General features: G+C 44.3%; 1 protein-coding gene across 2 annotated transcripts; it reads left to right on the top strand.

Moving 5' to 3' along the window:
* Positions 1-1,269: 1,269 nt before the first annotated feature.
* On the top strand, positions 1,270-23,232 carry MOB3A (MOB kinase activator 3A). 2 transcript variants are annotated; one of them, XM_075611564.1, is made up of 4 exons: positions 1,270-1,459; positions 18,258-18,810; positions 20,904-21,106; positions 21,750-23,232. In XM_075611564.1, the coding sequence occupies exons 2-4, from the start codon at positions 18,393-18,395 to the stop codon at positions 21,777-21,779; spliced, it is 651 nt and encodes a 216-aa protein (XP_075467679.1). In that variant the 5' UTR covers positions 1,270-1,459; positions 18,258-18,392; the 3' UTR covers positions 21,780-23,232. The 2 variants fall into 2 exon arrangements, with proteins under 2 accessions (XP_075467679.1, XP_075467678.1); XM_075611563.1 differs by having other exon boundaries at positions 1,270-1,785.
* Positions 23,233-23,434: the final 202 nt, after the last annotated feature.

The raw sequence follows: 23,434 nt of genomic DNA, 5'->3' as shown, positions 1-23,434 counted from the left end.
CCATAAAACCTGGCCTGTTGGTGGCCCTTGATGACTAAGTTTGGAGACCCCTGGGCTAGAGGATATTGATATTGGGTCCGCTGACGTCACTGGATTGCGCCGCTATTATGCGACCCACCAGCGCTGTCTCAGGCCGTGCCTATAGTGCCGCCGTTGGCAACGGTGACACGGCGGGTGATGTCACCCGTCGCCACTGGCGAAAGTTATATTTCGCCGGGCGGTGGGGTTGCGAGATTCCCGCAATTTCATTTGTTCAAGGGCCGTCACGTGACGCGACGGCCCTTGAAAAATCAAATTTTGCCGGCTTCAAAATTTCGCTCCGTCGCGTGCACTATAAGCGCACGCGGTGGCAATGTATTTGTTTTCGGGCGACGTCGCGTCGCCGGCACTATAAGCGCGGCCTTGGCGTGAACACCACAGGCTACCAATAGAGAAACAAGTGCTATAGGGACAGTATTGCTGAATTGCAGTTGCCTCAAATGTCCTATGCGTTTCGTAGAGTAAATCTACTTCTTTAGGTATCCCTGAAGGGAGGGTCGCATAATAGCAGTGTCATCCAGTGACGTCACCGGACCCACGACGAAGCACCGTAGCGAAAGCATTCACTGAGGGTGTCCATATCCTCTAGCCGGTAGCGTGGGACTATTTGCTGCATTTTTGCGGCATTTTGTTGAGCCATCATATCTGACGAGCAGCAGCCCATATTTTTGTCAGGTTTATTTAACCTATTTCACTTTCTATCAATTGATATCACATTGGGTGGTGCGGTGCACTTAAATTGTTTAAAGTCATTTATCTATATATTTTCTGTGTATATATCACTGGATTTCCCTTACTTTATTATGTATGTGTTTATTATCACACCTACCAGCACCGCCATCTACAGCACTTATTCCCTCACCTGCTGTCTCTGTAACTTTCCCCTCAAACCACTTAGATTGTAAGCTCTTTGGGGCAGGGATTTCCTTTCCTATTGTCTGATTTTGCTGCACTTATTGTATTATTATAATATTATAATTCCCTGTACTGTATTCTTTGTGAAGCGCTGAGTACACTTTTGACGCTATCTAAATAAAGACATACAATACACTTACACAATTGGTGCGCAGTTATTTTTTCAAATCACACTTAGTGTAGCATTTAGAAATAATTAATATTTCTGATCATTGTACGTACAATAACCTGCAATTAAGTGGTGTGCAGATGATAGAAGTGTCACACCCCTGATTTACAACCCGGGGAGGTACAGCTGCCCGGGAGAGGCGTGGAGAGGGGGTGGGCCTGGGGTAGCAGGAAGCCGCTGGTTTTCTGCTCTAACGCCCCGCCTGATTATTAGAAGAGGCTAAGCCCGGCAACGGAATTGTTTGATAGATATCAAACGAATAAGGACATACATACAGTTTTATATATATATACCGGCGAGGGCGGCGTGAGGAGGAGGAGGAAGTGGCAGTGACCGGTAAGCGCAAGTCGAGCAGGGGGGAAACCACCGGCGCGAGACCACTCAGCAAAGTGAGCGCGAGGCGGCGCTGAGCGGGAAAAAAAAAAAAAAAAGGCACCGTCCGCGAGGACAACAGCAAAGTGTGCGCGAGGCGGTGCTCAGCGGCACAAGGAGTGAGCGCGAGGCGGTGCTCAGCGGTACAAGGAGTGAGCGCGAGGCGGTGCTCAGCCGAACAGTGAGTGAGTGCAGTGCTGAGGCGAGAGAGATCTCCCCAGGGGGAGCTGGAACCGCCGGGTCCTGCGGTTGGAAGGTGCCAGCCGGTTGCCGAGCCCCCTCCCTTGTCAGTAAGTAGCGAGGAATGTGATGTTGCATCCCAGCATGGTGTGTTTTTTAACCCACTTCCATAGCAGAGGGGCCTGTCCCCGTGGTAACAGCCCGCGGTGTTGCAGTTCGCTGAAGGGGTGACGGAGAGCTCTTTATCTGCCAAATAAATAGGGAACTTTACGTTTCTGGGAGAAAATAACATATCCTACATTTTGAGTAAATGTCAGAGTCTCCCTGTTATAACGAATAGGTGAGTGTCTGCGTGACACACTTATCGGAGCAGGGACCTTATACATGTGTATGTAGCGTCATATTTAACCCTTGAGGCGTAACACCACTCCCCCTGATTGAACTGCATGCATTGTGATAAGGAGTGGTATGTGATGATATCCCTATACTTCTTTGTACACCTCTGCCAGGGCAAGAGGTACTATCTGCTAACTCGGCCGCAGGCTTCCTCTTATAACCTGGGTGGTGGGGAATGCATTTAATGGTAACCCTACTCCTGAGTGCACATTCCTGTGACTTCATACCGTGCATTGTCTTGCTTGGGGGTCCTTGGACCCTAACACCACCTCTGTCCTTGTCTGGGTGTCGGGGTAGCTGCTGTCATAAGGATAAAATATTACAAGGCGACTTACTTTGAAAAAATAGAAAGTTTATTACAAAAAGGTCTACGTTTAAGTTCTCCGTGGAGTCTTTCTCTAGACCTTGGAGAGCCCATACATTGACATTTTTGTATAACTTTTTTTTTTTCTTCAAATGATCTGGAGTACCTGCTATCACCTTTTTTGTATTAATGGACCCGGGCAGAACATCAATCTTAGTGGAGTGCCAGTATGTATGTTGCAGGTCCCAATAGCACTACAAGGGGTGTAGGACTAGAGTGACGTGTGTGTATATTTAAGATTACTGTAGTGATTATAGCTATAGAGTGGTATAACTGGTTTTTTTTTATTCTTTATTTCATATACGTTTTGTGTATTTATTCTGAGAATTATGTATTAGATTTGTTGGTGATTGGTTTAAGTTTTGCACTTTCTTCACTATGTATGTATGTAACTGCGAAGAGGTCAAAGGAAAACAAAATGTGAAAGTTCAGAAGACGGCTCAAGTAAAATGCAGTGTTTTGATATTTCACAATAGAAATTGATGAACTCGTGCAGTAATAGTAGTGATGAAAAATTAACCCACAAGGCATAACACACACAAGCCCAGCGGTCATCGCCAGTAGGCATTGCGGTGATTGAACAATATTTATTTTGGCTCTTTCTTCTAAATAGAAGTAGCTGTAGATTAGTGTTGGAAACTGAAGCTGCTAAGAAACTATATTTAGATGTAATAATAAAGCTGTACAACTTTGCGTGTGGAATACAGAGTGCAAGGAAAAATTTGGTTTGTGTTTTTTGCAAGACTTTTCAATTTCTTTGTACTGTGAGTTAGGGGTTGATTTAAATGACAATACTGCTAATTTTCCTCTTAGACTTTTTTCCTTAGCGTTCAAACTGGGGGATCCACTGGAACTGGGCCGCGCTATCTTTAGCTCCAGGGATTCCCTAATTGCCAAGATACTGTTTTTTGCCTGCTTGTTCACTTCCTGGGTTTTCAAAGATGGAAGCGGCAACATCACTGGCACTTGTGGGATCCTATTGACCCGTGGGATTTGGCGGCCACTTTTAACCCAGACTGTGCTGAAAAGCTGTGTAGTATGGCAGGCATATGCTTATAGGGGTTCATGTTAAAATGGATTAGAAGCAAAGGATGACTCGTTGTGAGTGCTCCTTTTCATTCCATTACCCAGAATCCCTGGCTGCAGTAGAAGCATTGTATGCGAAGGCCTCTGCTCCAGTGTCTACCGCTGCGCTCGCTACGGTGTGCGCTGCAGGAACAAGAACCGCCCCTCTATGGGGCCTGTCCCAGTTGCCTGCGCGCCGCAGTGATCGCGATGCGCAACCACATTTTCTGCCGACAACATTGAGTTTTTTCTTGTGGCAATGGAGTGCTGGCCATGGCGGCGGTTCAGCCAATAAGGGCGAACCAGCCGCTTGATGCCATGGCTGCTCCCCCCCCCCCCTCCCCATGTCGTCATCTTGCCTTTCCCCTCACAGACCACAGATCGTGGCTTCACAAGGTGCACATGCCGCCGGGTACTCTGACCCCAGCGCGCGCGAAGTGTCTGGGGCTGTAGGCTAAGAGATAATGGTGAAAGACAGTTAAGTAGTATTTTTATTTGGTAATTGGAGGTGAAACGCACCACTTAAACTGGAAGCATCTCGGGAAGCAGGGAGGCTTTTGAAGCAAACATTTATTTTATTTTTTTTTTAGCTGCAAGCATATGTAGCCATGGCTGGTCTGGCTATTATCGCTGTACTCGGTGGATGACATTGTACTGTTGATGTCTGCCTTACATTGATAGTGGTTAATAAATACATTGTCCGTTATGTAACATCTGTGTTGTGTTTCAGACTCCAAGCTGACGGTTGGTACCCCAAATTCGGTTCCCAGCGAGGACATGGGATTCTTTCACCAAGGGGAGAGTGTAGTCATGGCTGGTCTGGCTATACTGCTGCGCCCCCTCCCCCTGTCACGTAAATCCTGGTAGCTGCAGGCAGTGACAGGCCCCCATCTTGGGTTTACCCCTCCTCATGCAGCTTCCTTGAGTGGCAGGAGTGGAGGTGGGACTTGGCCTGTGATTACCCGATCCTGGGTACAGACCTGGTGCCCGCCCCTTCTGCACTGAAGAAGAGGCAGCACTAAATTGTAGTCAGTCTGAGTCTCTCCCTCTTGGGATTGAGACGTCCCCTTCAGCCCCTGAGGGGGCTGATGATAAACACCAGGCAGCTTGAAAGGCCTCAAGTCTGATAGAGGGCCTAGGTACCATCTAGAGGTCTGGGACCTGATACATTCTTCTGTATCCGCTGTATTAACATCTGCAGTGGATATGAATAAAGAAGTCCCTGTTTTATATACCTCCTGCCTAAGTCTACAGTCTATTGGGGGGAGAGTATGACAGATTGGTTCCACTGCGGGGACTATCTCCAACTATGCTGGAGCCTGTGGTGAGTGGAGGCGCTAGCACCGGAGACGAGTGAAGCCTAAGACATCCAAAAGCCTGTCCTGTTATCCGAATATCATTGCGGAACCCTAGATCTCCTGCAGCCTACAGGTACAATGCTCCAACCCACACCTGGTAGCCAGCCAATCTCCCAGAGGAGAGGGGGGGGGAAGCAGCGCTACAATTGGAGGCGCTGCTGAGATGCAGCAACAGGGCAGGCTTTTAGTGCAGTGCAGCAGTAAGGAAGCGGGAAATCTCTCTCTGAGGTGTCACCAGGGAGCGGTTTACCTAGACCCTTGCCGAAAATCAAGATTATGTTGGGGCGTACCCTGAGGCTACACAAGGGAGCGTGTACCCTCATAGCTCTTAAAGACTGTGCTTTGTTGGGGCAAATTCTGGGGCTTTGCCCAGGGAGTGTGATTACCCGCAATCTTTACTTAATTCAACACTAGGGACGGGCCCCATAGGCGTCGCCAGGGACCTTTTTCACCTGTCTGTTCACTCAAAATGGTGGCTTCTGGACAATGGAGCACACCACATGGATCGGACAGTTTAAAATGGCGTTCCCGTCCTCCAAACGGGACCGCATGGGCTTACTGCAAAAGTGCAGGCTAATTTTCTATAAGACCAGAGATGAACAGAACCCCTTTATAGCACTCTATCACTAGGTGAGATGATGATAGTGTTAAAACATGATTTATTGAGAACTCGTTAAAACAACGGGGTTTAAAACAAGAATTAAATAGATTTCAAGCGCATTAATGACTATGGGTAAAGTGTACCCCAGAGAGATGGTAATCTGTGTTAATATCCAGTGTTATGTAGATTCACTGGCCCTAGTGTCACTTATATAAAGTCATCACCTAGGGAATTGTATGGTGAGGGAATAATAGTAATAGCCTTAGATGTAGTGCCACAGTATACCAAGTACTGGTAGGTGCACCAAAACCAGAAAACCTTACACAAGGCTGCTATGTAATGCAGCCAGGTGTCCTGATATTGATTGTTTGTAACAATCCTAATAGGTTGTGCACCAGTCCTAACCACGGACGTGGTAATAAATGATTGTACGCGAGTGTATATAACACAAATATTGTCGTGTGAACCAGAGATCTGAAGTGTGCAGATCTATGGTCAACACTAGTACTTAAAGGGTTAATATACTGATGAAAAATGAGGCACCGCTGAGACTCCTGTATGGTCAGATAAGGAGATATCAGCTAGGTAGTACACTATGTAGGATCAATGACAGGTTGTACAATGGTTAAAACCTTAACCTAATCAGTGTTGTACCTCTCCATTTAAGGTAGTGTACTGGCACTTCAGAATCTATAAAGTGTTGTAATAGTTTCTGAGTAAGACACCTTACTGCTACTAGATGTATTTAATTATCCCTAAATATACTTTAATAGTGGGATAGTGGGTAAGTAGCTGGGGTATATTGTCCCTTGTAGTATGATAGTACATTGCCAAGTTGATTCAAATAAACTCCCTCTTAGAGAGCTCCCCAGACCGTCAGGTCTGTCTGTAGCATATTACTGTGCAGCAGCTGAGCCACGCTGTCTTTCCCTGTTGGAATTGAGATCAGCGTCTGTGAACTGGGGCTCTGCGCGTGCACGTGACTGGTGCCAACGCGCACGTTTCGCTGTTAATGCTTTGTCAAGGCCAGTATGAGGGGCCCCCTCATACTGGCCTTGACAAAGCATTAACAGCGAAACGTAATATGCTGCACAGTAATATGCTTCAGACAGACCTGACGGTCTGGGGAGCTCTCTAAGAGGGAGTTTATTTGAATCAACTGGCAATGTACTATCACACTATAAGGGACAAAGTGCCCCAGTCCTACTCAGAAACTATTACAGCACTTTATAGATTCTGAAGTGCCAGTATACTACCTTAAATGGAGAGGTACAACACTGATTAGGTTAAGGTTTTAACCATTGTACAACCTGTCATTGATCCTACATAGTGTACTACCTAGCTGATATCTCCTTATCTGACCATACAGGAGTCTCAGCGGTGCCTCATTTTTCATCAGTATATTAACCCTTTAAGTACTAGTGTTGACCATAGATCTGCACACTTTAGATCTCTGGTTCACACGACAATATTTGTGTTATATACACTCGCGTACAATCATTTATTACCACGTCCGTGGTTAGGACTGGTGCACAACCTATTAGGATTGTTACAAACAATCAATATCAAGACACCTGGCTGCATTAAATAGCAGCCTTGTGTTAGGTTTTCTGGTTTTGGTGCACCTACCAGTACTTGGTATACTGTGGCACTACATCTAAGGCTATTACTATTCCCTCACCATTCTATTCCCTAGGTGATGACTTTATATAAGTAACACTAGGGCCAGTGAATCTACATAACACTGGGCATTAACACAGATTACCATCTCTCTGGGTTACACTTCACCCTTATGTATTTTCTCAACCCAGGGGGAGCATGTAGGGAAAGAACAACAAAGAAAAAAACACACTAAGTGCAAACAATTTTGTTCAAGGGTGATATATGATGCTTGGCCCCTGTGTGCTCCCTACTCACAGAAAGTTAGTAGGATAAGTGCAGTGGCGGGATATGTGAAGTCAGGTGGATCTCACTGGACATATACAGGAAGCAGCTAGGACAGTACTGCTGCGGCTGCTGCCTCCGATCCGCCCCCCGCTGGTGTGCGCACCCCCACTCTTTTTACAGAGTGCGCGCGCACCCACTCCTCCTCTACCATTTCATGGACCTTAGCTCCGCTCCCCCGGTCGCGCCGCGCCTCCACTGCGTGCGATGTGCACGCGTGACGTCACGCAACGAGCCCTAGCTGATCAGTTGCCAATGTATTAATGAACTACTGGTCATCGAGGTGTAGCAGGTGCAATGTCCGCTCGCTTCTACATCATAAGTAGAAAAGGTGATTTAGGCACTGCCGGGTGTGAGAGTGGAACAAGTGGTTACCCATTCGATAGAAAGAACGATTGAATGTGGAAAGGGCGAGCGGACATTGCACCTGCTACACCTCGATGACCAGTAGTTCATTAATACATTGGCAACTGATCAGCTAGGGCTCGTTGCGTGACGTCACGCGTGCACATCGCACGCAGTGGAGGCGCGGCGCGACCGGGGGAGCGGAGCTAAGGTCCATGAAATGGTAGAGGAGGAGTGGGTGCGCGCGCACTCTGTAAAAAGAGCGGGGGTGCGCACACCAGCGGGGGGCGGATCGGAGGCAGCAGCCGCAGCAGTACTGTCCTAGCTGCTTCCTGTATATGTCCAGTGAGATCCACCTGACTTCACATATCCCGCCACTGCACTTATCCTACTAACTTTCTGTGAGTAGGGAGCACACAGGGGCCAAGCATCATATATCACCCTTGAACAAAATTGTTTGCACTTAGTGTGTTTTTTTCTTTGTTGTTCTTTCCCTACATGCTCCCCCTGGGTTGAGAAAATACATATTGATCATCTGGGACCAGTGAAGACAGTCCCTTCCAGAGGGTCTGAGCAGGGGGTTACAACCTATATTATACTTTTTTTCACTATTGCACTATTTTTAGGCACTATATTATTCTGAATCACTATATGTGTGTTATATAGTCACTGTATTTTAAGTGATCACTAGTATTTAATTAGCGCCAGATTTTTCACCAATCACGTTGTCACATTACACTTCACCCTTAGTCATTAAAGCGCTTGAAATCTATTTAATTCTTGTTTTAAACCCCGTTGTTTTTACGAGTTCTCAATAAATCATGTTTTAACACTATCATCATCTCACCTAGTGAGAGAGTGCTACATAGGGGTTCTGTTCATCTCTGGTCTTATATCAATTTAGCCCCTGTAAGCACCCTCACTTATACAACTTTGGCTGTAGTGGGGGTATCTGTATAGTGAGGCTAATTTTCTGCAAACAGAGTTGCAAGGTTTCGGCGCCAAGCCGAAACCCTGCCCACTACTCTGACTGGCTCAGCCGGAGCCAAGTTACGCCATGCTCTTCCGTGCCCCTGATCTAAATTTCACCAGGGGGAGGGGGCATGACAAAGAGCCAATCGGAAACTGTTTCTGTCTTGGGAGGAGCCAGCCACAGGCTGCCCCATCTCAGTTCCACAGAGCTGAGCAAGTGAAAGGAGCTGCAGCATCTCTCGGTGGTATCTTGCCTTACAATTACTGCGCATAAAATGTCTACCTTGGAGATATCAACATTCCACCTACCATGAGGCTACCTGGTGGTTACCGTAAATGGACAGTGCCAACTGTGGTGTATGTCGGCTCCCCGGGGGCGAAGCCAGCCCCATCGCTGTGTCCAACCTGCAGGGCCTACTATATGCGGCCTGCCAGCCCAGTGCCCGTGACGCTATTCCGACAGGAGGTTGTGCCGTCACACCAACTGGTGCGGCTCTTACAACCTTCCCGTCCGCGGACATCACTGTGGGTCTGTGTACCCCCTTCCATGCTCCGGGGGCCCTGAGTGGTCCTGCGACTGCGCTAATGCCCGTTGCAGTTTCTAAAGAGGTTCCAGGACCAGAACCCTCGTTGACGGAACCGCAGGGTGAGGAGACTGTCCTAAAAGAGGCCAACGCATGTTCCCTGGTGGCGCGGGAGCAGGCCTGCTACCTGCCAATTGGTACCAGCGGTCGGGCCTGCATTCAGAGGAAATACCCTTGCTACCAGCTAAAGATGCCATCTGCAGCCGAGAGTTCGTCTATGCCCCTCCGACAGAGTTTTGATCCAGCACACCTGTGGAGAAAACTTCCCCCTACCTGCGACTTGTGGCGGAGTCTGGATCCTGAGACATCCCCTCGGCAGGCTCTGATGCGTCCGGAGCCCCAGAGGAGTCCCACGCCAGCTGAGGCCTCCCACGAGAAGGACGTGCCTGCGGTGCCTCCAGAGGATCCTGTGGCGATCTTCGACCTTGGGAGCAGTGAGGCCCCGTCTACTTACTTCCTGTTGCGGCCTACGCTGACGAGATGCCGGGCGGTGCCTTGTTCGGCGCGAGGAGTGGTGACACACTTCCGGCGGCGCTGGATGTGACGCCACACCCAGCACGGGACCCGTCTCCATCATGGGATCTTGCGAGATCTGACTTGGGTCCTGACGTCATCAATCCAGTGACTGATGGGGGCTGTGCGGAAGCCCTTCCGATCGTGAGTACCTCCTTATCACCTGCCAACACCAAGCGATATTTGGCCTGACCCAGAGGATGGGGACGCAGGATCCCTGCAGCCCTTGCCACTCCTCCTGTAACCTCACCAATTGGCCGGGGTAAGCCAAAGATTGAAGGACTTGCCAAGGACAGTGCTAGGCCCAAAGTCCCGGTGTCTGCTTCCAATGCCCCTACCAAGGTCTCTTCTTTTCAGGACATTGTTCTTCAGTCTACCCCCTTAGACTGCACTGCTGCTGTTCCTCCTGCAGTTACTAAATCAGCAGATGCCTTTCGAAGAAGTGGAGGCTAAGGTCTATCACCTACCTTTTTCCACAGATCTCAGACACTGGGACTTTGAGGATAATATGGGTTGGTCTGATGACTCTGAGGGGCAAATACCTGCCTCTAGCAGGATACCTGTGGCTAAATCCCTTGTTCCTTTACATAATTTAGAGGGTCCTCGTTGTCTGCAGTGTCATCTCAGATGGGCACTAGGTCCAGTAGCCCTAAGCCAGTAAATATTTCCGGGGGCCCCCTTAAATGGTGTGACCCTATGTTTCAGGGCTACGCTGCCAGCATGGATAGGACCAGGTTCCTTTTAGTTAACGGACCCATTGTAGATCATTGGTGGCACAAAGGAAAATTCTCCCCAGAGGATACCGCAGAAGCTCTCCGTAAGTAGAGGAAATTCGGTTGGGAGTAGTAACACCCAAGGGACCGGCCATATTATACAGAGAGGTGGCCCCTAAGCAGCCAAAGTTTGGGGTCTTGCCGGGAGAGGGCAGTGGCCGGAAACTATTAGAATGAAGTAGGGCTGATAGAACTATAGTACTACGCTATCGCCAATCCTACGGGTACGAATATCCATATGTACCCGAGCCGATTATGCAGGAAATTGAAGACAACTGGTTCAATTAGCTAAAAGAAGCTGTGTTAGAATATCTCTATGGGCCAAGACTAGTCAACAGGAGTTTATTAATGACTCCAAGGTCTGTACTATTATGAGAGTGGGGCGTGGACAGGAGTATCTTTAAAGATCGGATAGAACTCCGCCAGCAGCCTGGTCCCCCAAAAATATATTTTGTCTGGACCAAAGATTTTAATGGGTGGGTGCTTAAAAAGCCTGACCCTAAGTAGGGATCTCCATTGTCAGGATAGTTGGTACTAATGCAGCCCATTTGCTTCCAAGTGCAATAATACTGCTTCATATCCTGCTGCCTGTTTCTTGCTGTCATTTTCCTTCCCTTTTTACATCCTGCACGATTTCTGTGACATTAGTTATGTGATCTTTTCTCCTCTTTGTCCCGTGGGGTACACACACAGATCTGTGTCCAGTCCTCACTTATTCTGTAAGTTCATGGTACCTGTAACCTATGATGCACAGAAGGGCCACGCTGCATTGCACACTTTTAAGCATCAGTAAGCCATGCCAAGTTAACACGTGGATCTACTCTGCTGAATGCTTATGTCCCTGAAATTGTCATCCATTCCTGAATTTTCTACTTTCCCAGATTTATTTAACAAATATATTTTGTTTCCTCTGAGTAAGTCTGAAACGCACATTTTAATTCATTAACCAAACAGGTCTGGGGAAAAAATCTGCAAATTTGGGATGTGATTTATTTTTTATCATTATTACCAGAATCCACAGTTTGGGGGAGTTTGCCAATGTCAAACCTTATAATTTCTTTAAGAGTGTTGTTGGGTTGTCACTGTGTCTATAAGAACAAAAGTATAATAAAATATCTAATGCCTGTTATCCTTAGATAAGTTTAGGGCTAATAGCAAAGAAACAACAAATTGGACTGTGGGTAAGGGGGAAGAGGTACAGAGAGAAATACAAATCCATGATGCAATGCAGATAGGACTGACTCACTGACCACATCCTCTCTTTTTTTTGTTTTGTTTGTCATTGTCTAAAGCAGGGGAGTGCAATCTTTTCCCCTGTGCCCCCCCTGACGGCTTTCTCCCTCGCGCCGCCCTCTTTACCTTGTCTCCGGCGTTCTGACGTCATTTGACATCTGGCGACGTGTCTCCAGAAGCCGTCTGAGCCAAGGCCTCTGAAGTTTTAGAGGCCTTCGCTGCTCCCCCGGCATTTCTTTGCCTTCAGGTAGCGCGTGGAGCCTCTGTAAACCTTGTGTCTCTCTCTCTCTCTTCTCCTTCCCCCCCCCCCCCCCTTGCACCCAGAGAATCTCACGCACCCCTGGTCTACAGTATATGCAATTTTAATTGTTTAGTGCAGGGGTGTGCAAAGTTTTTGATCCTGCACCCCCTTTTTGCCTTCCGCTGCATCAATACAAATCTGGGATTCATCCTAGTGTACTACATTTTTAAAGTGGCTATACCTCCTACGGTGCTGGGAGTCTCCTGGATTGAACAGTGTTGAGTTCAGTGCTGGGGAACCCCCTGCTTCCTGAGATACTTGCATCAGAGGGACTGGGCACAGCAAATGCCGGTTTTAAAGGTCTTGCATGCTGGCCAATAGGAAGCTCCAAAGGGTGGATGCCATGGCTTCCTACTGTGCCGAGGGACCTTCAGTTCAGTTCAGTTCTGAGACACCTGCAGCCCCTTCCCATGGAAGTATCTTTGTGGTCTTGTTGAAATGTAGTAGGTATTGTTATGGAAAACGTAATAAAACATTTTGACCAAAAAAAAGCGCAAAAGTAGAACATAAAAAGTTAGGGTTCTAGAGGGATGTGCATTGGTATTTTAATTTTTTATTTTTTGCATATTTTTATTTCCATCTGTCTTATCACAGCTGTAACTTTGAAATTTCATGTGTAACCTTGTGATTGGACCAAGATGGCAATAGTGTGCCTGTTGCGGGCAGAAGTCCATATTTGTGATGACAACTGCAGTTCTGGATCTAGCTCAGTTCCAGTAGCTGTGGTTTTTCTCATTTTTATTGCATGATTTGCGCATTATCTGTATACAGTATTGTCACTTTGCTACTATCAATCCATGATCCTGGCAAAAAAGGCACTACATATACTGATGGCTAAAAGTAATGTATTTAAATCTTGTCAAGACACACTGTCACTGTTCATGTAATAAGCAATATTTGGTGTTATTTTCTGGCACTGAAATAGTTAAACAAGCATAGTGGTGTTTGTAGGAGTGACGTTGTTTGGTGGGTACTGTGGTTTCCAGATGCTCAGTGCATTTTCAAGGCCAGTGGTGGAAATCCCCAAAAACAGTAAGCCATGATGTTGGTAAATTCCAGTAACATTTCCATGGTGATCATTTAATGTGGACTAGTGGGGATTTTCTAGAACCTACAAATAGTTTTGTTTTATTTAAGAGCTCTGCTTTGTTAGCTCTACTTGACGTCCTCTACACTGGTAATTTTTAGATATGAAATCTAATATTACATTTGTGAAATTTACTGTAATGACTGTTCCATAGCAGGAAATGCTCTCCATGGTAGTTATTGCCCTGGGGAAATGACTTAAACTCTCTCTTTAGTAAGTTTACCCAGCTGTAATCCGGTTGTAAAATGAGTTAATAAGTGCAGTATACATTAGAAGGGTTTTCCTAAAGGCATAATTATTTCAGGCTTTCTCTCATATCCTTAAAAATCAACCAGGTTCTTCTTACATGGCATGTAATATGTCCCATTTATTAAACACGGCTAATTGTAAGGAATTGCAATCTCATTAAAACTCTTTGCCTATCTTTTTTTTATTATTATTATTTTTTTTTTTTTATTAGTTGTTTGACTTGGTTAAGTGGATGTTTCTTGTTTTCTGTGCTTGTAAACTTAATGTAATTTTTATTTGAATGGTGTGAGAATTGTTTTACTAAACAGTGTTGCCAACTCTGTCATCCCGGGATTCCAATTCAGTCTTGGTTCTCAAATATCCAATTTTCCATGGGGATATAATGGCTGTAAAGCTGAATGTACTGGTGTTGGGCTATGGTCCCAGTGTACACTAAGGCTGGGGCCATAGAAGGGGAAGCAGGGCTAGACCGCGCTGACGCTGAGGCTCGCCTGCTGAAATCTGCGCGATTTCATGGCCATGCAGGCGAGCCAGCGGGCACGATTGGAGGCGGGGGGAGACTGAGGGAGGCGGGGCAGTGACGTCGCTGGGCCAATCGCCCGCGACGCACCAACGGCGCCGTGACGTTGACGCTGCTCCGCGCTGATTGGATGTTTTCAGCCGACAGCGCTCTGAAAAACAGCTTGGCTGACGGCTGAAAAATCCAGCGCCTCAGCACGCCTGCGGATGCTCGCGTGAGCCCCCTCTCGGCATCCTCATTGAGGATGCAGGGGTTCAGCGCGTAGCGTCCGCTTGGCCCGGCCTGTCCTTCTATGGACTTGGCCTAATGTACGCGCGCGTCGGGCTGGCTGCGCATACACTTGTGAAAGCCGCGATCGGCGGTCTCTGGTTCCGCTTTCAGTAAGGAGCAGGAGATATGGCGGGGGCGCGGCCGTGACGTCACGTGGCTGGTTTGCTCTCCTTGGCTGAACCGCCGCTGTGACGTGCCTACCGCTCCGTCGCAACTAACAAACACATCTTGTCGGCAGAAAATGTGGTTGCGCATCGCGATCGGTGCGCGCAGGCAGCTACTGGGACTGGCCCCATTGAGGGGCGGATGTTATTCCTGCTGCGCACGCTGTAGCAAGTGTAGCAGTAGACACTGGGACCAAGGCCTTAGAATCACACACAAGGGCCAGATTCAAATTGCTTGCTTAATTGATCAGATTGTCTAGGCTGGGTATGTAAAACTTTTGCTGGCAAAGGGAGTCTGCTGTTTGGGTAGTGGGGTGTTTATTTATTTATTTTTCTTCAATTGAATACAAGTTTGAAGCAGGGAGTCTCTGGAGCTAAACCCGATTTTTAATTTCAGCTCTGAGGACCCGTTGGTTCCCGGAGGTACTTACCTCTGTTGCCGCTAGCCACTCCAGGGTTCACTATATGGATGCTTTTCAAAGCTCCCGAGCCCTGCTGCCCAATAGGGAGCCGTGACATAATCCAGTGCTGCTTCCTATTGACCCATGTGACCGGGGGCTTTAAAGCAGCAGTCCAAGCTGACTTATTTATATATGTTTTTTTATTTCCCCCCCCCCCCCTTTTTTTAATATATGCGTCAATACAATCCACACAATGACAATTGGCTAATTGCTGGTCGATTTGTTCTCCTGTCATCTATCGGCAAAGATTCGGCTCGAGGGTTCACTAAATGGCGCAGTGCAGCAGAAGATGACCAAAGATGCAAAGTTCTGTGGGGCAGATCATGTGACCAAGCAGTCACTAGATACAATTGGTGCACTGCTAGAGAGGGCAGGGCTCAAAAAGGGTTGTGCCAGAGCCTGTTTCAGAAGAGGAAAGGGATGTGACTTTGTAAATGGTTGCTATAGAAACAAAAATGCTTGTTACATTATAATACATTAAAAATGGAACCTGGGGTTGTGGTTTTTTGAAAAAAAAATGCTACGTGTATTTTGTAATAGTACAGAACTGATTTTATATATTAAAAAAAAACGTATGTAGGATATTGCTTGGTCTGCAGCTTTTAAACTGCACGAGAAACCAGTGCCCTCTTTTGAAGGGAAGTATCTCTGGAAGCAGGGAGTCCCCGGAGCTTAAATTAACAGGGTTCAGCTCTTGAGGGCCCCCTGCTTCATTAAAAAAAATAGTTCAGGGCATGTTTTTATTATACGTTTCATCCTTTTAATTCCAGTACGTGTAATAAGGATAACTTACTATGCATAAGGAAGCATTGTTAATTAATTGAGCCATATTTGGTAATTTCCTCACTTTAAAAGAACTCTGTTTTTGTTACCATTGACGTGTGCCACTTCTGTAACATCAAGATTGCTAACACTATTGCAGTACTTATGTTTGGTCACAGTGCACAGTTTTGTGTCAGTCAGTTTTCTAGACTATTGATTTCTTTTAATGGAAAACACCCAAATTTCCTTGTTTTGTTTCTTGTTCTTATCTGCATCTTTTTTTTTTTTTTTTAAATGCTATATAACTTTGTGGGAAATCTTGGCAGTTCTTAACAAACCAAAGGTGTGGAAAGATTACAACCCCAGTGGCCTTGAGCAAATTCATGTCACCACACGACAAGGAGGGTCCAGTAATGTTTTTGTACATTGTGTTAGAGCTGATTAAAGGCAGAATTTCTTTCTGTTAAAAAAAAAAAAGCCTCTTGTATTTGTGCTGGTTCAGCACAACACTGCTTTTTTAACAACGGGTGATCTACTGTACACTTTTCTTACGTTTCTGTTTGAAACCATAATCCGTACGCTTTTGCGCTTTTTTTTTTTTTTTTAAATAACCCCTTTTATCTTCAAGACATCACCTACTCTGTACCTTCTGAAGTAAGACTAGTTTTAGCTTTCAGTGAGTGAAACATGTGTAGCGCTGCTTCCCCTCCATCCCCTCCCTCCCCCCCCTCCGGGAGGCGGCTACAGATGTCATGGTGCTTGTTACCTGTGAGGGTTCAGGAGAGATGAGCGTCCGCAATGCTAAGGCCGTGCGTATAGTGACAGCGATGCGACGTCGCCCAAAAACAAATGCATTGCCGTCACGAATTTTGGTAGCTGGCAATATTTGATTTTTCAAGGGCTGTCGCCTCGTGTGACAGCCCCTGAACCAATCAAATGCCAGTACGCCCGCGCCGCCGCCGCAAATAGAAATATATAACTTTCGTTAGTGGTGACGTCACCCGTCCCGTCATGGGCACTATACGCACTGCCTAATGGGAAACAGGGCAGGCTTATGGTGATCCTCAGGCTGGATTCTGGTTCTGGTGCAACGCCTCCTGTCATAGCAGGCTCCAGGGTTCCTGGAGACAGTCCCCACCATGACAGACTTCAAGCATACCCCTACCCAATAGACTGTAACGTAGGCAGGGGTATAAAACAGGATCCTTTATTGTAGCATCCACTGCAGATGTTATTACAGCGAATGCATAGTCTTTTAGAATAGGGCCCAGACCTCTGGATGGTACCGGCCTTCTTGCAGTCTGAAGGCCTTGTCCTCTGTTCAGATCTTTAGCTGCAGTCAGCCCCAGGAGGGGCTGAAAGCACGTCTCTTTCCCTTGAGGGAGAGACAAGGGGACTCTATAATTTAGAGTACCTCTTCCTTGGTGCAGAAGGGGAGGGTACCTGGGCTGCACCTGGATTGGGCAACGTGCTGACCACGCCCCACCTCCACTCCTGCCACTCAAGGAGGCTGCATGAGGGGGGGTAAACCCCATAGGATAGCCTGCCACAGCCTGTAGCTACTAGGACTTGCGTGACAGGGGATAGAAAGTATAACCTGAACCAGCCATGGCTACACATGTTAATTGGCTAGTCTTAAAAATGTTTTTTTTTTTTTTTTTTTGAGTATGTTCTAGGCAAAAAGTTAGCTCCTAAAACAATGACTTGTGGAAGGAATTTTTTTTTTTTTTAATCTTGCTACAGGATGTGGTAAGGCTGTTACATACATTTTATCTACCACTAAAGCTTCTTAAAGCTGCAGTACAATACACTTACACTGAATTCAGTGTTTGAGTGATCCTAAAGTGTAACTAAAAACAATGCAGTAGACTTATTTCCAACCATTTCATAGGTGAACTTTTTCAAACTGTCTGAAATATTTTGATTTGTTGTAATATAAACTGAAGAGAACTCATTTCTGGTAATACATCATTCAGTAATTTTTATATAGTTTTTTTTTTTTTTTTCCTCCCAATCCACAATCATTCCCTTCCTTAGGCTGTGTCCATAGTGTGAGCGATGGGGGGCGTCACGAACAAAATGCAGTGGCCATAATGTGCGCGATTTAGAGCAACCACACAGCAGACTTTTGAGGCGACAAACTTTTTTTATTCCGCGACTGCCGCGTCATGTGAGCGGTTCAGCCAATGAGGGCAAACTAGCTTGACACGTTTGCCACGCCTGCATGTTGCGAGCGATCTAAAGTTCACAGATCGCTCAGGCGCACGCGATGCCATGCGCTCCCACTATATCCAAGGCCTTGTGTGCGGCACCATCAGGACATTATCGTAAAGCATTAACTCCTTGAACGCACGGCGCCACCATTGCACATTACTTCTAAAATGTTTGACATAAACTTTAGTGTTTGTTTATATGGCTAGAAGGGTGCCATCAGATAATCTTGTTCTTTTGGTTGTCTAAATGTGCTTTGATCTCGCTACTACATTAAAGTTAATATTTATGTTAAACGTGTTGGTAGTCGGTTGGGTTTGTGAATGCCCGTCTCATAACATTCATGTAGTGTCTTTGTACATATGCTAACTTAAAGCACATTTTATTTACATCATATATTTTGTTACAGGTTTATCGAAAGCAACCAGGGTCCACCTGAGATTACGATACCCTTCTTATTCAGAGTATTGAAGACCTCTGAGTCCTGCCTTGAAATACAAGACACGAGGAAGGATTTTAATTGTTTTATTAGTTTGCTGCTGTCATGTCCAATCCCCTGAAACAAGTGTTTAACAAGGACAGAACCTTTCGTCCCAAGCGGAAGTTTGAACCGGGGACCCAGCGGTTTGAGCTGCACAAGAAGGCCCAGGCATCCCTAAATGCTGGACTGGACTTAAAGGTAGCTGTTCAGCTGCCCCATGGGGAGGACCAGAATGACTGGGTAGCGGTCCATGTGGTGGACTTTTTTAACCGCATTAACCTGATCTACGGCACAATCAGCGACAGCTGCACAGAGCAATCCTGCCCCGTCATGTCCGGAGGTCCCAAATACGAGTACCGGTGGCAAGATGACAACCGGTATCGAAAACCCACAGCTCTCTCTGCTCCAAAGTATATGAATCTGCTAATGGACTGGATAGAAGTGCAAATAAACAATGAGGGTATATTCCCCACTAATATTGGTGAGTTCACTTATTTCCTGCTGATGAGATGTGTAACCTTTATTTGCCTTCCAAGCTCCTATTTAAAAGCCCATTTTCTACTTGTGTACTTTGTTGGTGAAAACTAGGGTGAGTGGGTGGATGTCTTGCTCAATATCCTTAAATTCTTTCCAGATAATTATTTCAACTACTGTGTTTAATGCCAAATGTAATGCTTTATAGCAATATATAAATTCCAAATTGCATTGTAGGCTCGGAGTCACTTTTAAACTCAACAAGTATGTTTGTTTTTAAAACCGGTAAACCTAAACCAAAAACGGTAGTATGGGTGTAATTTAAAAACTTTATTTCAAGGTTAAGAAAAATCATATATTTTGTCTATTGAATTTCTCTGCCAAGCAGTATTTGAATCATATCTATTTTTAACAGCCAACATTCTTCACAAGGAATCCACAATGAATGTTGGGTTGGAACATTCAAAAGAGGGCTCTAAGCCAAGCATGCAAGTTTGTAATTAATGGGCAAAAAATATTGGGTTTTGAAACAAAAAATTCCTGTATGGTATACATTTAGTCTTTTTAATATCTAATCTTTTTGACAAACAATATTGCAAAGAATATATTACAAAAGTAGGATTTGCAATGCATCATGGGTCACCAATGCAGTAGTTTCTGTAGGCAATTCAATACTAGACATTAAGGCCTCCATTCTGTAAAGTGCAAATGGCGCCAATACCGCGCTATCGCACGGAAAACCTTATTGATTCCAATTTTGTTTAGATGTAAGCATCTGCCAACTAAATTCAAAATAAAAGTGGAGATTAATCAAACTTGTATCACAAACTACTGCTTTGTTTAGAAAAAAATAAATTAAAAAAAAATCATAATCTAACCTAGTTTGTGAAATCTTTCTTTGTTTCCTAATACGAAGGCTATGAATTTGATGTGATGTGCATCATTATTATTATTATTATTATTTTTTAAATGTTCTTTAATGATAAACTCACAGGGGGCTTCTCTGAACTCTTCATTTACAATCTGTTTGCACATTATTAGTTGGAATGACCATACAAGAAACACTGCTAGGTAAGCTCACAATATAAGGGAAATGGGCAAAACACACTGCACCATGTGCTCCAATTTATGTTGCGTTTCTTACATTTTTGCGGTTTTTGTATCATTCCTTTCACTTTTTTTTTATATGCCTAAGACGTGCAGATGAGCATACAGTTGTATTTACATTTGTGTGTGTGTATATATATATATATATATATATATATGTATATGTATATATGTGTATATATATATATATATATATATTCCCTTAATTCAAAAGTTGTAAATGAAACCCACCCATCTTATTTTAAGGCACATCTCTCGAATAGGATAGCACAACCAAGCCATTGAATATAAAAAGGAAGAAAATTCCATGTATTGATATCTTTTGAAACAGCACCTTTCCATTGCCCATCTGGTTTTCACGCCGGTGTGCACCATCATCGGAGAATGTCTTGCCCTGTTTGAAAGATGTGCCTTGAATCAGGTTGGAGTTTAATCTACAGCTTTTGAATTTAGGGAGCTGGGCTACTCGGCAATCTATGGGGTTCAGTTGTTTTTTTATTTATGGGCAGTCGTAGCTGAATTGTGCTCCTAAATGTGTATACATGATGATGATGATAAAAAATCACCCAGGACTTTTTTCCCCCTTCTTTCTTTCATTTTGTTATTAATTTCATGACGTGTATAAATATTTTTTTATATTAATTTTATAAATAATACAAGATCACCGCCGTGCATATAATGAGCATTACTTGTGTTACAGAAACAGAGCATCATTTGCACCCTCAGAAAAGAAGCTACATAATTTGCAATTTAATACTTCTCTCACTTAGATTTCTCTGACAGGTTTTCATAGAAAGGCGAGCAGAGATCTCTGTGTGGCGTTGGCTATTTCGATTGCGCTCCTTTCCTTTACGCTGTATAGCGAGAGATGTCTGAGCTTTTTACCTTGATTTTAAGGCCTTAAAATTATAGCGTTGACTGCTGTAGCATATTGGAAATATGCCTTTTGTCTACTTCTTGCAACCTCGCCTTACCTCTGTGTTCTTCCAACAGGTACTCCTTTCCCGAAGAACTTCTTGCAGGTTGTAAAAAAAATGCTGTCCAGGCTTTTCCGGGTCTTTGTTCATGTCTACATTCACCACTTTGACAGGATCATCCATATGGGAGCAGAGGCTCATGTAAACACCTGCTACAAGCACTTCTACTACTTCGTAACAGAATTCAACCTGATAGATAACAAAGAGCTGGAGCCATTGGTGAGTCTAAATGTCTGAACTTTAATGCATACATTTTGTCAATGAGACAGACTATACTTTTTGTGTTTACCGATTGGTTGCTGTTTGGATATTTTTCTTCCTTTGAGTGACCATACTGGCAGAGGTTATGCTAGTAAAAGTACACCTCAAAAAACCCTCCTCCCAATTTTTTTTTTTTAATTTCTGTTTTATTTATTAATATATAATATTTTCCAAGAGGAGTATGGGTGTCCGTGGGCGGATGCAAGCATGTGGTCTCTCCTAAATTATTCCCATGCGTATTAAAAAGGGTCATCAACAACATAGATATGCAAGGGTGAAAGTACATAATTTTAGCCTTTTCGACTGAATTATCACTTAACAAGACTTTTTTTTTTTGGGTGAAATTGTCTGACTTGAATGGGGCATTCCCTCACAACAATATGCTGAAAGTTACGTAAACTCTTCCCATCTTTTCACTTTCTCTCACTTGAATTATGTGATTAAAAATGTAATTGGACTATGACCCAGACTAAAATGTTGCCCAGTGCTTCAACTGTTAAACAACTTTTTTTTTACATTTTTTTACACTTCCTTTAAACTTATGCTCTGCCACCCAGACTTTGCCTTTGTTAATACGCCTGTTGTGTTGTGTCATTGACAGAAGGAAATGACATCAAGAATGTGTCACTGAAAGGCGGGACTTCCCCATCCCGGTCTTCACATATTTCTACGTTCCTGCTGTTGCCAGTGGAGCCTGTCAATTAACTGCTGAATTGTACACCTCTGCCACCAAAGAGGTTACATGGGAAAAGAGACTCACGTTTTTGATATGAATAGATATCTACATGATGATTTTTTTTTTTGTTTTTGTTTTTTTAAACAGAGTTTTCTATAGCTGGCGCTCTATAAAAGCTGTGATGATTCAGGGCACCTCTTTTTCTAGTACAGTACTTGTAGAACAATTCTATTTCTCTATATCTATTTTTGTATTTCAGTAGCATTCCAGTCTGTGTTGTGACTTACAGTACACATGGGTGCAGTGCATGGTAATAAACTATACACACACACACACACCTTTCAGCTGACACACACACACACACACACCTTTCAGCTGATCCCTACATTCAGGTTTTGTCATTTTAAAACACGCTCCCTGCCAGGCAAACCTTTTGTTTATTTGTCTCATTTGAGTCTCATTTATATTAAGAAACCCAGCCTATAAAATATGATCCTTCTGCTGACCTCCCGATGCCTTTTAATGTTTTTAATCTAGTGAACTTCCTTTATGTAGAGTACCCCGAATGCATATACAGAAGGCAAAACAAATCTATGCGAATAACTATTTGCCATGCAATTCTGAAATTTGCTGCTCTAAGGTTTTATTTGAGGGCCTAAATCAATTCAAATGTGCACACACCTCCAGCACTCTCCCAAGGAAACTGTACACAATATTCTACTCCTACGGGGAAAATATCATCAGATATGACAAAGTATTACCTGCTTTTAGCAATAACACTGTATAATTTGAGGTGGAAGTGGTCAGAGGAGATGCAGCAGAAAGACAGGATTATGAAAGAAAACTGGTACACAAAATGTTCTAGAATATGTTGCTTGCCCCACTGCATTCACATCTTGTTATATAAAGTTGATTTTTCCCACAAATACACCAATCACCAGCCTCTTCACTGTTCTAGTTAATTCACTGCACTTGTAGTTAGAGGCACTAACACCCCATTTATAAATACTTACATTGTAACACCACTGGCTCAGACTGTGTTTTATAAACAAGCACAGAGCAAACATTGATGTAAAGATATGAAAATGGCAAGGAATTATTAAATGGCGGGAATGAGGCATTTCATTGCAACTTATTTGTCTCAAAGGATCCTTTATATTTTTTTACATTTTTAGCTGTTCAACTTTTTTTTTTTTAACTTGATCTACTTGCAAAAACAAAGCCTTTCTATTTTCCTGTTCAGATAAGGTATTTCAAGTGCCTATCTGCCTTCACAAGCGTCTTGTGTTCGATTTGTCACAGAATCTGAAATAAATAATGCAGTATTTTACTAGCTTGCCAGCCGTTTGGAATGGTAAGTTCTGTTTACAAGTGATGGGTATAAAATAATAAAGACTCTTTGCCTGTTCAGATGTCAAAATAAGTGCATCGTACCCAGTTAGTATCTTTCCAGAGAAATGAACATTACATGTTAATAATCTCAATTTTGTTGTATAGGTTTATCACATTCTATATTGATTTTTGTTAACAGCACTATTCTCTAACACTTTCAGCACAGGATAAAACTGAAGGGGTATTTAAGACCACTGTCATTTGCAAGACCTGTTCTG

The sequence above is a fragment of the Ascaphus truei genome, chromosome 8 (genome assembly GCF_040206685.1).
Source record: "Ascaphus truei isolate aAscTru1 chromosome 8, aAscTru1.hap1, whole genome shotgun sequence".
NCBI lineage: Eukaryota > Metazoa > Chordata > Amphibia > Anura > Ascaphidae > Ascaphus > Ascaphus truei.
The sequence above is the reverse complement of the archived record's forward strand: the minus strand, read 5'-3'. Positions and strand labels throughout refer to the sequence as shown.